Source organism: Ricinus communis, chromosome 5, assembly GCF_019578655.1.
Source record: "Ricinus communis isolate WT05 ecotype wild-type chromosome 5, ASM1957865v1, whole genome shotgun sequence".
NCBI lineage: Eukaryota > Viridiplantae > Streptophyta > Magnoliopsida > Malpighiales > Euphorbiaceae > Ricinus > Ricinus communis.
In genome coordinates this window covers 22,255,886-22,271,901 of record NC_063260.1, presented here as the reverse complement: position 1 = coordinate 22,271,901, position 16,016 = coordinate 22,255,886, and the positions used below count along the sequence as shown (strand labels likewise).

General features: G+C 27.1%; 2 protein-coding genes across 2 annotated transcripts; both read left to right on the top strand.

Annotated features, from left to right (window-relative positions):
* The first annotated feature begins 646 nt into the window (after positions 1–646).
* On the top strand, positions 647–2,045 carry LOC8259232 (ervatamin-B). The gene is made up of 2 exons (XM_002522526.3): positions 647–1,186; positions 1,288–2,045. The coding sequence occupies exons 1-2, from the start codon at positions 694–696 to the stop codon at positions 1,857–1,859; spliced, it is 1,065 nt and encodes a 354-aa protein (XP_002522572.2). The 5' UTR covers positions 647–693; the 3' UTR covers positions 1,860–2,045.
* A 2,893-nt stretch (positions 2,046–4,938) lies between these two features.
* LOC8259233 (heavy metal-associated isoprenylated plant protein 28) lies at positions 4,939–6,099 on the top strand. Its single transcript, XM_002522527.4, has 3 exons — positions 4,939–5,065; positions 5,445–5,520; positions 5,610–6,099. The coding sequence occupies exons 1-3, from the start codon at positions 5,060–5,062 to the stop codon at positions 5,972–5,974; spliced, it is 447 nt and encodes a 148-aa protein (XP_002522573.2). The 5' UTR covers positions 4,939–5,059; the 3' UTR covers positions 5,975–6,099.
* Positions 6,100–16,016: the final 9,917 nt, after the last annotated feature.

Genomic DNA, 16,016 nt, shown 5'->3' with positions numbered 1-16,016 from the left:
ATCATAGTATTAAATAATTAAATATGTGACTATTATTTATATATCTATTAAAAACACATTTTTAAATAGATATATCCAACTAAAGTTTATCTTTGGAAATACGAAAAGGATTTATATCTACGTTCTTTCAAATGATATATTTGTTTAACTTAATATATTAAAGATTAAACAAAGTGGAGTATTGTTAGTTGCAATATGTCCTCAGCATTAGAAGTCTAGTGATACCAGAAGACACACGCACCGATAGTTATATAAAAAAAAATTAATTAAATAAATATGTCTATGAACTTTTAATGATATTGTTTATGGTTAGCATTGTTTTTGTAGAGCTGGTGTTAATCCTTGTTACCTTGAGATTACTTTGTCTTGATTTGAGTTGATTGGCTCATCTTAGCAATGAATTATCTGATTTGTGACTCATGGATTAAGAAAAGAAAGAATTATCTGATAAGTTATTCCATTATTATAGCTATATTACAGGAAGTTTATTTGAACCGATCAAACAAAATTTTAAAAATGAATTTGACAGCCTAGAACGTTAAGTACCCAACAACTTACTAGGAGCTAAAAACTCAACAAAAATGACAACCCATGCATGACTCTCTCTCTCTCTCTATATATATATATATATATATATATATTTATAATATATTATATATACACACTGAACGATCTACAATATCTCAAAACTACATGCACAGCAAGATTCAAGCCATTTACAAATTAAACAAAACCATGGCTCTTCCGCTCCAAACAAAGCTTGCGATTGTATTAATGATTTTAGTGACATGGGTGTCTCAAGCCATGCCTCGACCATTAATCGATGAAGATGCCGTTGCTGAAAAGCATGAGCAATGGATGGCCCGCCATGGACGGACTTATCAAGACGATGAAGAAAAAGAGAGGCGATTTCATATATTCAAAAAAAATTTGAAACACATTGAGAATTTCAACAATGCATTCAATAGGACTTACAAGTTAGGTCTGAACCATTTTGCAGACTTAACTGATGAAGAATTTCTTGCTACTTATACTGGATACAAGATGCCCAAAGTACTCCCAACAGCAAATATAACGACCAAAACGACTCAATCCAGTGATGTTCTTTACGAGGCTAATGTTCCTGAGAGCATAGACTGGAGGACTAGAGGTGTCGTCACCCCTGTTAAGAACCAGGGTCGATGTGGTAACATTTCTCTCTCTCTCCAATATATATAGGTACATATACATATATCCAAGACTTAATTAACCTTCTAATATGTCACTTTGCTTTGGCTTTGCACTTAGGGTGTTGCTGGGCCTTTTCAGCTGCAGCAGCTGTTGAAGGAATTATAGGCAACGGTGTCTCATTATCGGCACAGCAATTGCTAGATTGTGTACCTGATAGTAACGGTTGCAACGGCGGTTTTATGGATAATGCTTTCAGATACATAATACAGAACCAAGGCTTAGCCTCCGCAACATATTACCCGTATCAATTAATGCGAGAAATGTGCAGACCAAGCAACAATGCAGCCAGGATAAGTGGCTACGTAGATGTAACACCTGCTGACGAGGAGACTCTAAAAAGCGCGGTAGCAAGGCAACCTGTATCAGCCGCCGTTGATGCAACTTCTGAACTTAACTTCAAGTACTACGGGGGTGGAATATTCCCGCCCCAAGATTGTGGGAGTACATTGACTCATGCTATTACCATAGTTGGATATGGAACGAGTGCAGAAGGTACAAAGTATTGGTTAATCAAGAATTCATGGGGCGAGGGATGGGGAGAAGGTGGATACATGAGACTGCAGAGAGATGTTGGGTCCTATGGAGGTGCTTGTGGCATTGCATTGCGTGCATCTTATCCTACCCGCTAATTAGTTTATTTTCCTTGGTAACATTAGTTAGTGAACGAAATCTTAAGAAGACTCGTAGGGGATTTGTGTCATGGGCTAGTGGTAGGTCGTAAAATTCGAATATTTTATTTTTTTATCCAGCGATTCTTCTTCTGAATAAATTGAAGATATTGCATAAATGAGTAACTGAGCAAAATTTCTTTTAAATTTTATCTTTGATTCTAACTTTGATTTATATTATGATTGGTGAAACTGATAAAAGTGTAGATTGATTTTAATTTTAAAATTTAACAAGATAATGTCAAATTTGAAGTAAATTTATCTTCAACCATCTTAATATATCTAAAAATAAGTATCATGCAATCTTACTATTTTGATATTTATATCGTGTAACTAGTTTTTTTTTTTTTTTTTATTGAATTCTAAAAGTTTGCTAATAATATAGGCAAAGCTAGGCTAAAACTAATCTGTTCCTCAACTTGGAATCAGTGGGCAATCAGTTAATTTATTCAGCAACTTGGCAAAAATTGTCAACTCAACCAAATTAGAAGATTTACTCAATACAAAAAGTTTAATTTGGTCCTTAAACTTATATATATAAAAAAATTATATAAAAATTAGATAATATTTTTAATTAAATTATATAAAAAATTATTGAATTAAAGTAAAATTCTTTAATTTTATTGTAATTTATTCATATTATTTAATAAAAATAATTAGATAATATTTTTAATTAAAAATTAAAATTAAATAATATTATCAAACTCAAAAAATTTATACTTTTATAAAATAGAATAAAATCTTATATTTTAACAAGATTTAATTTTAATTTTAATAAAGTAATAATTTAATTAGTACTTCGGATCTTCACCCGATGATTATATAAATAATTTAAAAAATTAAAATAATATTTTTAAATAAGTTTTGGCAAATATTAAATTAAATAATTTTATTAATATTTCTTCAGGTGAAGGTCTAATTGAGATTGAAAAGTTATTATTTTTCTATTAAAAATTAAGACTAAATATTGCTAAAATATAAGATTTCGTTCTGAAAGCATAATCTTGTATGAATTTGATAATAATATTTAATTTAAGGTTTTTAATTAAAATATAATTTAATTACTTTTATTCGATTTTTAGAATAAATTATATTAAAATTAATTATTTTTACTCTAATTCGATGAAAAAATATTTGTATAAAAATTGACATTTATTATAAGTTCAAGGACCAACTTGGATTTTTCGTATTCACTAAAAAATTTGGTTGGAGTAAATTGACAGTTTTTGTCAAGTTTTCAGATAAATTAGCTAGGAAATTAAAATATAAGCTAATTGCCGGTAGACTCCAAATTCAAGAGCCAAATTGACACTTTACCGGCAAAGCTGCCGGGCTAGATTTCTTGTTGATGCATAAGTGAATTAAACAGTTAAGCTGGTATTTCTAGCTAGTTTTCATATATATATATATATATAAACTTATCTCTGCAACTCCAGTCAAACCAAGTCATTGTTCACATGCCTCAAGACAGAAGGATTTACAAATATAAATTGTGAAAATAAGTTATGGTTGGATCCTTGTTATGATAGGGAAATTTGGAGTCGAATTTCTTGATTAATGGAAAAGAAAGATTGTCATAACTTTATTAACCAATCATATCAGTACTGCTGAAATACAACCTGCAATTTAATTGATTGCAAATGAACACTTTTTTAATGGAACTAGTGAAATTAATTTATGTTATCTTGTAATACTTTGAGTCGATTCACAAAATGACGATAATTATATATAAAGGAAATCATGATTCTTGTCAGAAGAGATTAGTTGCAATATTTAGCAAAGTAAGCCATGGAACTGAATAATCAAATTGTCGAGATGACATATGCGTTATGTGACAATGATTTGCCATATACTAGTTAACCAATAGTTTCTTTAAATCAACTTTCAATTATAAATATCTTTTAGTTCTTATTCACTTCAATTTATTGCATAAATATGTTTTTGTTCACTAAAAGTTTTCGTTACCCCATTGCATTACTTTAGAGTAAATGAAATTTATTTTTATTATTATTGGTATTGTTGTTGTTATGTCAATTGTCTAATATGTTACATAAAAATATTAATTTATTTAATCCTTACAAACTAATAAAATCTAACCCAAATTTGGAATATGTTTTCTTATATCACATCATGCTACACAAGGAGATAATAATACGAGAAGGGACATATGATATCAAATTGATTTGTTATAAGATTCTTTTGTTCTTCCAAATGTTTTCCCTTTATTGTTTGTCAACCAAAAGAAAGATATTTATTTATATGTATGACTTTCAAAGTGGGGAATATATGAAGTTTCTATAGGAACATTGCTTAGAAATTGCAATCTAATTAATACTTGACAACATTGGCTTCAACAGCTAGCATTAATGTCATTTCTTGTTTGTTTCTATTACGAAAGACAAATACAAGGTCAAATTTCAGTAAATTGCCTCGCAATTCATAAAATCTTCAACCTTTGTTATACTTCTTGATTATTGATTTTATTATTGTGTTTGTTAGCTTGTTATATATATATATATATATATATGTATTTAATGTTTTCTCATTTGCGTCATCTGATCCCATTAAACAACATTCTCTTTACGTGGTTGCCAAAACCATACAATAAAATGTAGGTTCCAAGCAAGCAAAAACCAATAATAATAGACAACACTCAACATGGCAATTAAGATACTTAGCCTTAAAGAGAGTTTATAACCAAGTCAATATCGATGCTGAATAGGTTAAATTATGCTGTAGGACCAAAATGGTAATGTACCTCTTACTTATTAACTTTCGAGAGATAAAATGAATATGCTTGAATCCATCAAAAATACTCAGATCCCTCTTTCTTGTAAAGGTAATTAAAGCCACCTCCATTTTAACTTGTAAGCAGCTGCTATGCACTTTCTGCCGAATAATTGGCTCAAGTTTTGTCGCTTAGAAGCAAGTTGAAGGAAAAGAGAAAAGAAAAGGTCAGTGGGCACTATTTACTATTTTATTCTTTCTTATCCCTCTACCTTTGCCTTACCTCCCAAGATTCAATATTAAACCAAACGCCCTTTCTTAACCTCTATTTAAGTAGCACCCCTCTGCTCATATATTTCTTCATCACAGATCCTCTTAAACTTGCACGCAGCAAAACCCTCTTAGCTAACTGAAAGTTCTTAAGACCTCCCAACATGACGGTAACTAACATCATATCTCTTTCTATGCCTATGTCTAATGAGTGTATGTACCGTTGCTATTGCGTGTTTCGTTCATGACTTATTATGTTCATAACAAATGTTGTCCATCTGTCTTTTTGTTGGAATTGGAAACTTTAGTATTAAGATTAAGACTTTTGTAATTAACCATTGCAAGAAGTGGCATCAGCATAAGTTTTAACTCGTTGTTTCATAGCTCTAGAGCTCATTGGTTTTTCCATCAGTATAATTAACGAGCCGAGTTGTGAGACTAAACAATCATTTCGGACATGTTATAATGTCAAGAAACTATATTTTTATATTGTAGTCAAGACGCACTGAAACTAAATGTTTTTTTTTTTTTTAATTCTTTGTTCTTCAGATGACAGAGATGAGAGTGCATATGGATTGTGCTGGCTGTGAGACTAAAATAAAGAAGGCTCTTCAAAAGCTAGATGGTAAGTCTTATATACAAACATTAATTATATTAGCAAGCTTTTGGGGTCTGATTAATGTTTAATAAACTTGATTTTGCACCTCTTATCAGGAGTGGATGACATAGACATAGACATGACCATGCAAAAAGTAACAGTAATGGGCTGGGCAGACCAGAAGAAGGTTCTTAAAGCAGTAAGGAAGACAGGAAGAAGAGCTGAGCTATGGCCATATCCGTATAATCCTGAATATTATAATTTCAAACAACAGTACCAGTATCAGCAGCAACAAGAAACTCAACCTGAAGTTACCTATTATGCAACTCAGTACTCCACCTCTTCATACAACTATCGTAAACATGGTTACAGTAATGAAGACTACGGTTATTATCAAACACCCCCTTATTCAATGGCTGTTGATGAACAGGCTACCGCTATGTTTAGTGATGAAAATCCTCATGCTTGTTCCATAATGTGATAGATAATGTATTAAGACTAGTTTCTTCTTCTTCTTTTTTTTCCTTTTGCCTTTTGTATGCGTGTACAGTTATAGAATATATGGTTTTGTTTTGTCTAATAATTCATATGATTAATGCCCTCAAATTACTAGCATTCTAAGATATACACATGATATGAGGCAGTACTTCAATATATATTTATTGTATGCTGAATCCATTTTGTTGGGGGTTTAATTTTCAGTCCGGGATATAAAGATCAAAACCTCTTGAAGCACCTATATTAATTCTTCTTCTTCATTCATATTACACAATTATATATCACAAACTGAAAAAGATTAATCTAATACGTCATAGATGTTGAAATGATGAGAAAAATGGAATATGTTGCAGTTTTTGTTCCAATTTGCAACATTTGAGCCTCAATTAAACCTAAAAACTCAAATTATTAGCTGGAAGAATCCAAAATAGTATATGAGCTTACTTAATCTTTTATATAGAATTAATTTGGATTTGACTTTCATAACAATTCCAAAAATAAAATACTCTGACACAGGTACCACTTATCCATAACAACTTAGTATAATATATCTGTACGGGCAAGTTATTCCTTCACAAATTATCTTCAATGGCAGTGAACTAATTGTTAGTTAGTTACTAATTGATGGTGTAAATAGAATTCGCTAAGGTGTCAATCATTCATTGTTTGCTCAATAACATAATCTTGTACTTATATGATGATGTAACTGTTTATTGGAGTATACATATTACACACATTTCTCATGCTCTTTCTTTTGTTTCCTCTCTTGCTCTAATCTTGATATAGTATCAGAGCATTAGAATAAGATCTGGAGAAAAACGGTTATAGAATCTCAAAATCATCTTCATTTTTCAAGACTTGTTCATCTTCTTTTCCTTTGAAAGCTTGATTACTTCAACAACAGTGGAAGTCAGCTCAAATCATTATGTTGATCCTCTCGAAGATCTATTTTCACCGTGCTACTTGTCCCATTCCGAGAATCACAACTCAATTTTTGTGTCTCCAGAGTTAACTTCCATGAATTTTAGCTCTTAGAAAAGATCTTTTTTTACTTGCTGTTTTTATTAGATAGAAACAGGGTTTCTTGGATGGAAGCATTCCTAAGCCTAAACCAGAGAGTCGTTTGTATCTAGCCTGGATACGTTGCAATAACCTGCTGGTCGCGTGGTTGTTGAGATCTATATCATCTCTGATTGCATCAGCTATGTTCTATATGGAAAAAGCAAGTCAAATATGGGAGAAGTTGAATTAAAGATTCTCTCATCCTGATGAATCAATAATCTGTCACCTGCAACATTAACTAAGCTCAATCATTCACGGATCCAGTGTTTAGATTGAAACTTTAGGTTGAAAACCATCACCGATAAACCTAAAACCAATCACGTATAATCACTAAGAATTAATAAATTAATATATATATATCTGCGGAAGCGTACTTAAATCCACAGCGATTAATTGCTCTCTAGAGACATGTAGTTAGCCTTCCAGATCAACACATATTTAGCAGAGAGTCCATTAGTTTTCTTTGTATTTTCTAACTGATTATGGGATAATAGTTTAGAATAAAACCCTATATGTGACATGAGGAGCATAACCACTATATATATATATATATATATATATAGATAACAAAGCCCTAATGTTATCTTTAGATATTTCTATATTAGTCCATCATAAAAATAGAAATTGTCATTAGGTCTCTACACATTAAAGGCTCATATCCTATCAAACACATTAAAGTTCCAATTACCTAAATCTTATTAGATCATTTTTAATTGGACTCGGTCTTATATGACAACGTGCAATATGTAATTCTTGACATATAAGCCTAATGTTGGATTAAGGATCCAACATCCAAATCTATAGATGCCTATTTTACTGATTTGAATGAGATATAGGAAGAGTTAAGGAATCTTAGGCCATTGCCTCACTGCACTTGTGGAAGTTGCGACTAAAGTTATTTTCAAACATACATAGATCTTCAATAAAAAGATTATGTATTCAAGTTCTTAAACGGACTTAATGATTCCTTCCAAAGCTTAAGGTCAAGATTATCATCATGAAGCCATTTCCATCTCTTGATCAAGCTTACAACATGGTTTAGAGAGAGGAGAGCCAGAGATCAATTCATCTACAATCACAAACTCTGAATGATGCACCTATTATGGCTGTCAATTAAGAGAAATCAAACTTGTATGCACACATTATGGAAAGACAAGCCATATGAAGGAAAAATGCTATAAGCTGATAAGTTTTCCACCTCATTTCAAATTCATAATGGGAAAGAATAATGATGATTCAAGTTCTCAATCATCACTAATCAAGTCATCACGAATGATGAAACAAATGTGGTTGGATCTTCTGCTAAACTGAATATTCGAAAGAACATGTTCTTAAGTTGATGATACTACTTGATGAAGTTTCTAATAGTCCCATTGTTGTAGGTAAACATTGGTTAGTGTTTTTTACATCTAATTTTGGTATGCTTCAACAACTTTTGCATACTAAATCGAAAGTAGCACCTTGGATTGTGGACACAGGAGCATCAAATCACATAGTATATGCTCTACTGATTTGTATGATTCTTGTTATTCAGTAACTGGTTGTTCTGTGAAGTTGCCTAATGGTTCAACAGCCAAAGTGACACAAATTGGAACCGTTTCCTTCAATTTCGATCTTATTTTACACAATGTCCTTTTCATACCTTTATTTACATTCAATTTACTCTCAATAAGTAAACTTACTGAGACGAATAAAGATATTGTCACGTAACTCAAAACATATCATAAAATAAAAGAATTGACTAATAGTATAACTAAGAATATGGAAAAAATTAAAAGTTGGTTCATCAAACAACCAACGGTCTGGAAACTATAAAAAGTTGCCTAGCAACATAATTAATAATTTTAAAATTAGAAAAGTTGATTTTCTATCAACCATTTTTTTCTTTTGATTCATGGGAGATCCAATAGACTGTGGCCTACACAACAGGGGTATTTATCTCCTCACACTTGCCATATAGTAGAGCTTCATATCTTGCATCCTGGACTACATTGTAATGTGGTCCGGCGAGGTACAACACGTGCATCAGAGTTTTGACACGCGTTTTTTTTTTAAATTTATATTCATTAAATCAGTACTAATTGTTTATTAACTTGTATTCATTAAATATATACTAATGTTCATTCTTTATTAAATTTATTTTATTGAAAAGATATTTATACCACAATATAAATAATCGTAGTATAACTTTAACTTGACTTTTGTTTATTAATTGTAAAGATGATTTATATTACGCCTATGTTATATATGTCCGTTTGAATTAATTAATCATGTTCATTAATAATGAATATCCATTAATAAATTAATGAATATTATGCTAATAAATGATGAGTGCTTATATCAATCACAAAAATAATTCAATATGCATCAAAAAAATAATGAATCTAACTTTTATAAAGAATCAATATTATTTTCATCTGAAACAAATATTTCATAGTGATTTGAGGAATATATATAAAGCTATAGCTACTGAATTGACAAGAACAAATTAATAAATATGTAAAATATAAATGATGAATATTCTTCACTAAAATAATGAGCATTTAAAAGTTGATAGAATACAAAATGTACATTGTACAACAAACAATATCCTATGAATTATGTATATTGATGTCTATTATAAAAATATAACACTTTAGCTATAGAATTATCATTACATATTGATGAAATACTTAAATTGTCAAATTTATAAAAAAATTTAGTTACATTCACCAATAATATAAAATTTTAATATATGAAGAGTTTCTAAAAATTATATTATATTAATTTTAATAAATAATTATTTTATCATTTGTCGAACATATATTGATTTTTAATTTTTTCAGAGTATGACTAATTAAAAAAATAAAAAAGGTGTTACAAATTATGTTAATTTTTAAATTTTATTTATCTATAATATAAATATATATATAAAATTTTGAGATATAAATTTTTTGACATGCGTTACTATATATTTTGACACATTTGGACATATGTACTTATTTTTAATATATAGAATTTAAGTTTATATATAAAAATTTAAAAAAATACTAAAAATATTTAATTCATTATTATTTTTAAAAGTATCATAAATAATTATAAAATAATAAAAATTCTATTTAATTCTATCTATAAACTCAATTTACATTATTATTAAAAATTAAAATAAGTACAACAATGTACAACACGTAGATAAAAAATGAATTTTTATAACTATAAAATTTTTTACTTAATATATAATTTTTAAATATAATATTAATTTTTATAATTTATCATAGTCTTAAATTTTAAAAAAAAAAATAACTAAGAAGCGGGAATTGTCCTGTACGTATGGCCTTGCCTCGGACCACTCTACAAGGTGATTCGGTATGCAAGGCATAATTTGGCCCATCAAGATAAAATTTCACCTAGTGTATAAGTAAAGACTTGAACTCAAAGCCTCTACCTCTTAAGAGTATTCGATCTTGCTATTTGAACTAGATTTCAAGTGTATCAACCAATTATTTACTAAAAACTATAAGTTAAAAAATTTCATGTCCAGATTGTTATTCCTTTCTTTTATCAAAAAATGATTAATTGATAGTCTTAATAACTCAATATATAGAAAAGATTATAAATATCTTACGTTGATATAAATTATTATAATAAAAATTTAATTACTAATTAATTTTTAAATTTTATAGTTTTTAGTAAATTTATTTCAAAAATTTAAGAACAATTATGTATATTCTTAATTTATATCTAAAAATACTTTTAGGTGGTAACTCTTATAATTTTACTGTGAAAGAAATAATTTGGCAAACTGATTATATTTAAATGTCATTAAAATTCCCGCATATATGTACTTTTCTTAAACATCCTATGTCTAAATGCAACCCTTTTTTTAACCACAGATTTCTTTTTAGCAAGAGTTTGATTTGCCCTATATCTTTTCTCTCTGTGTGAAATTGCAAACATTATAACCAGACATTGTTTTTAAAAGCAAATTAAAAGTATGGATATAATCTTTAAATTGTGAAATGAAGAGTAAAAATGAATCGAGCTAATGCAAATATGTTATTGTTCAAGTTCAGCTCAATAAAATTATATTAGTAATTAAGATCAGTTCGAGTTTAAAATATTTTAAATAAACTTGAATAAATTAAAAAGATAAAATAAATCTGAGTCAAGCTTGAATCGCTCAAAATATTAGAATTTTTAAATCGATTATAAAAAATATGAAAAGTAATAAGTTTAAAGTAAAAAGTCTCCAACTAACATAAGAAAAGTCCTCTTTTAATAAATTTTTTAGAAACGATTATTATATATATTAAAATATAAAAGATAGAAAAGAACTCTTTAACTTTATTAATAATGAAAAAAATTTAATATAATATATAGATATATATATATTATTTTATTATTAGAGCATGTATTGTCTAATGAGCTTAAAAGTTAATGAACATATCGAGTTGAGGATTTATTTATTCAAGTTCAATTAAAAATTTTCATAAATTTAAAAATAAAATCAAACTCGAATTATTATACTTTTTAAATCCAAACTAAACTCAAATTATTCATATATGATCGATCTAAATTATGCATAGATATTTAAGGGTATTTTAAAGTTTTAATGATATATTTTTATATATAAAATGGTAAAAATATGTGCTTTTGCCTCACTTAAGCTTAATTGTCTATTTTCAAGAATATTAGCAAAAAGAGAAAAATATGGAGCTAAAAGAAGCTTAACGGGACATATTCGTGTCAATGCTCAAGATTAAGACGCATTGACTGTTAATTATAAGGTCCAAATGATATTTTAGTCATTTTGTATAATTATTAGGATTTATATTAAGAGTTATTTATGATATAGTATTTGGTGGAGATTAAGATACTTAAAGTCTTATCTATTAGATAGATTTATATTAGTATAATCATCTCTAGATAAATCTATTTAGAGGAGGACTCTCTTCTATATAAATCTCTGCAAAACTCTAGAGGAAGAAAATGAAGGAAGGAAGAAAGAATGAGGGGAGTTTTCTCCTATTTGCTCTATACACCTGCCACCATTATTCTCTCCATAATTATCTACAGTTTTCTATAAATATATAGTTTTAGTTTTCATTACTCTTTTTAAAATCTAAGGAGCTTTTCAAGAAGTGGAGACTGAGGACCAATCTTCTTCTTACTTAAAGAAATTCTTGAGCTGGAGGGAGTTTTTACTTTTTTATGTCTTTCTATTTAATACCATGATCATTGGGTTAAATATGTTCGGCTAGTTTTTATAAGTGTTTAGTTTAGTTTTTTTTACTTTTGTATCAACCTTATTATTTATTTATTTAATGAATGATTTCTTTACCTTCATATCTTTATTAGTTTCAGTTATTATTGTTAGTTAACCATCGTATTAATTTAACAATGGTAATTGTTATGAAAATCTTTAGGCTTAAAAGTATTAAAAATATCATTTTTGCTTTAATCTATGTTGGTATAAGAAACTCTTAGTTTGAATAACTTAGGGAAAAAAGCACATCACCATTTCATTCATTAGATCTAGACATAAAGTAAAACAATGAGCTTACTAAGTAAATGGCTAGATTAAATATTATTTTTAACATATAGTTTTAAATCATAAATATTTGCATTTGCATTGCATTTCATATTTATTTATTATTCAATTACTTTACTTTATGAATATCATTCTCTCAAAATATTGATTTAGAGGGTTTAGATTTACTTTTATTGTTTTGTATTGATAATTAGTTTTTATAATAAGTGACCTTATAGTTCCTTGAGAGATCGACCTTGTGGTGAACTTACCCTTACTATATGAACGGTTCGTGCACTTGCGAGTACTAAAAAAGACATATCAATATCACTCATATATAAAAAAATTAGATAAAATAATTAAAAATTAAAAATTTAAATTTAAACTAGTAATTAGACTAAATAAAAAATGTATCAACTGATTGTTGATTACTAAGAAAATTGGAATGTTTAAATAATTATTTTATTAAATTAGATAAAGTTTATTAATCTTAGAAAAAAGAAGTATATCAATCTATTCAAAAACCTATAACAAAATAAATTTGAATGTTAAAAGAACCTAAATCACATGTTAAAATTAAAATTTTTAAAATTTGAATAGATGATACTACATTTATATAATCTAATAGAATATCTATTCTGATTTTCAAAAAAAAAAAAAAAAGAATATCCATTCATGATACTTCAGTCACTTTAGAGTTTACCTAATTAACGGTGGCATTGGAACTTTGAAATGCCGAAAATGAAGACTACTCATTTGGCATTAAATGAACGACATGTCATCTGTTTGTAATCATAAACTTTGATTTTATGAATGGATCCGTCGTTTGTTATATACGGCTTCTAAACTGCAATTATCGACTCCACAAGTTGCATCTAAAGTATCGCACAGCACATGTGGAGAATTTTTTCTATTTTTATTTGCTAGTTTTAAAAAAAATAAATATTGTATCTTTATAAAAAATTTATAGAACATAATTTATTTTATAAAAATATTTTACTTTTTATTTGGATAATATTTTTAAATATAAATAATATATTTAGAATAATTAAAGTGAAAATTCTTTATTTTTTTTTGAAAACAAGTTACTTTTTATATAAAAAAATATAAAAATTATTAAATTTACTTTTATATTTTTTTATAATTTAGTTGTAATTCGAAAGCATAAAAAACTGTCTTCTATTTTAATTTTAAGAATAGTACAAGTAAACAGAAAATTTTATTTTTTATTTTCATTAAAAATCTATTAAAAAACTGATATAATTTTCTATAAGTAATTAGATTTTGAATGTCTTTACTTTGTAAGTCGTAAAATATTTGTTTAATTTTTTAAAAATTATATAATAAAAGACTGAGAGGCTTTATAAATCTTTTTATATATTGCCAGTACATCATAGTCTTGACGCTTGACTTTTATATAGTCATATTTTACTAGCCAATTATAAAAAGCAAAAGTATAAAAATGTTATGAACAAATTGAGAAAAACTATTTAATCCCTTATTTCTCAATTTAAACTCTTGACTTTTTTGAAAGAAATCTTAATGAAACTATATCGGTAGTAATGTTAATATTTCTAATAGAATTGGACATGATAATTAAATATTATAGGTGAATTTGTCATGTCTGATAAAGATAGAAAATTAACCAATTTTATATTTCACTATAATTAGAAATTTTAGAGAACATGTCATAATCAAACTTTAATTGAAGAGTCTGAGCCGACCTAGTACTCTAGGACGACTTGTATCTATAGAGTTTTTCTGTTAATAAGATGAGACTATATAAAAAATTATAATATATTATTTACAACACACTCATTATATATTTAATAAATTATTGATTTGATTATTGAAGGAAGTGGGGCGGACAATCATGTATGGCACTTTCTAACTATATTTATAGACAATCCGGAATTATCACATGTTTAAAATCCAAACAAATAAAATAATAAAATCTCTTTCTTGTTAATTAGTAAATTCATTTAATATTTTTTTTTATGTTAATAATCATGGAAAATACTTTTTGACGGCCTTTTAAAATTCTACATCGATGGTTGAAAAACTTATGATATTATTATTTTAAGTAGAGTGATAAGTTGTATTGTCTTTGATCTGACTAAAGTAGTTGGCGTTGTTGTTTATCTCATCCGGTTCATGATATTAATGAAAAAGGATAGTTTAGTTGTGGGTAGGTAAGGTTTAGGTGATGTTTATCGATCTCTTATTCTTTTCTTTTAGTTTTTAATTTTGATTATTCTTTTTCAAATGGTAAAGATAACACATGTGTACGTTATATGTTACTACAGATTTAAATAGACTTCTACCATTAGTTGAGATATAAAAGAGTTAGTGTTTTTGCTTAATATAGTGAGATAGTTAGTATTTATTTTTAGAAAAGTTTTTAATTAGAATTGTTAGACATCCTAATGACCACCGCTTGCTATTTAAAAAAATTAACTAAACACTTTAAAAATTGATAAGCTATTCGCTACTTTCCAGCAACCATGTCAAAATAATATTATACTTATTTTTAGAAATTAAAATGATAATTGAGTCAAAATAGTTGCAGAGAAAAAACGCAACTTAGGAAAAAAATAAAAGTAAAATTCTCTGTTTATGGAAAAAGAAAAAGACAATAGAACTTACAAAACACTCTGTTTTGAATTACTGTTGAATGTTAGAAAGAAAAGGTCTATATTACTATTTAAGAATATATGGGTTTCTTTCTTAGGGATTACGGGTCTATATTTGCTTTCTGAACGAATTAAAATATTATCAAAATAATATTAAAGAAGAAAGAGAGAGCTTAAAAAAAATTTATATAAATCAAAAGAAATATTTAAAACAATAGAAAAAAATCATATAAAGAAGAAAAAAAGCATGATATATATATATATAATATAACATTAATATAATATTATTATTAGGTCATATATTATCATATAAGTTATTGTTTTACTTCTAACAATATATTAAGTTTAATAAATTAACAATTGTATAAATAAATTAATAGTTCAAAATAGCTATTTAAGTTCTTATGATGGATATTAAGGGTAAATTTTAAAATATTTTACACGTTAATTTTCTAAGATTTTGATTACTTGATCTAAACATGAGTTTTGTAAATTTAAAACCTAATTCTTTTAGAATTTTATTATAATGACAAATATGGCATTTTTGTTAAAATACATAAAATCACGTTGCATGATTTTTACTTTCATGTTAAATCTATAAATTAGCAAAACCAAGCTTTAGCTTTTGTTTTTATCTCAATGATGCCTTAATTCTAATGATACTTAGACTATAACTCTTATATTATTGTTGATATGATAAATGATAATTATATATTATTCTATTTATTAATAAATATTTTTAATTATTATCTAAGGAATAGTTATTTTTTAAATCTTAAATTTAAATTTAAATTTATAATAAAATATAAACTATTTAATTT

Coding starts and splice junctions, on each gene's coding strand:
- LOC8259232 (XM_002522526.3), top strand. CDS start 694: ATGCACAGCAAGATTCAAGCCATTTACAAATTAAACAAAACCATGGCT. Junction 1,187..1,287: donor TAAGAACCAGGGTCGATGTG/GTAACATTTCTC, acceptor CTTTGCACTTAG/GGTGTTGCTGGGCCTTTTCA.
- LOC8259233 (XM_002522527.4), top strand. Junction 5,521..5,609: donor GGCTCTTCAAAAGCTAGATG/GTAAGTCTTATA, acceptor ACCTCTTATCAG/GAGTGGATGACATAGACATA.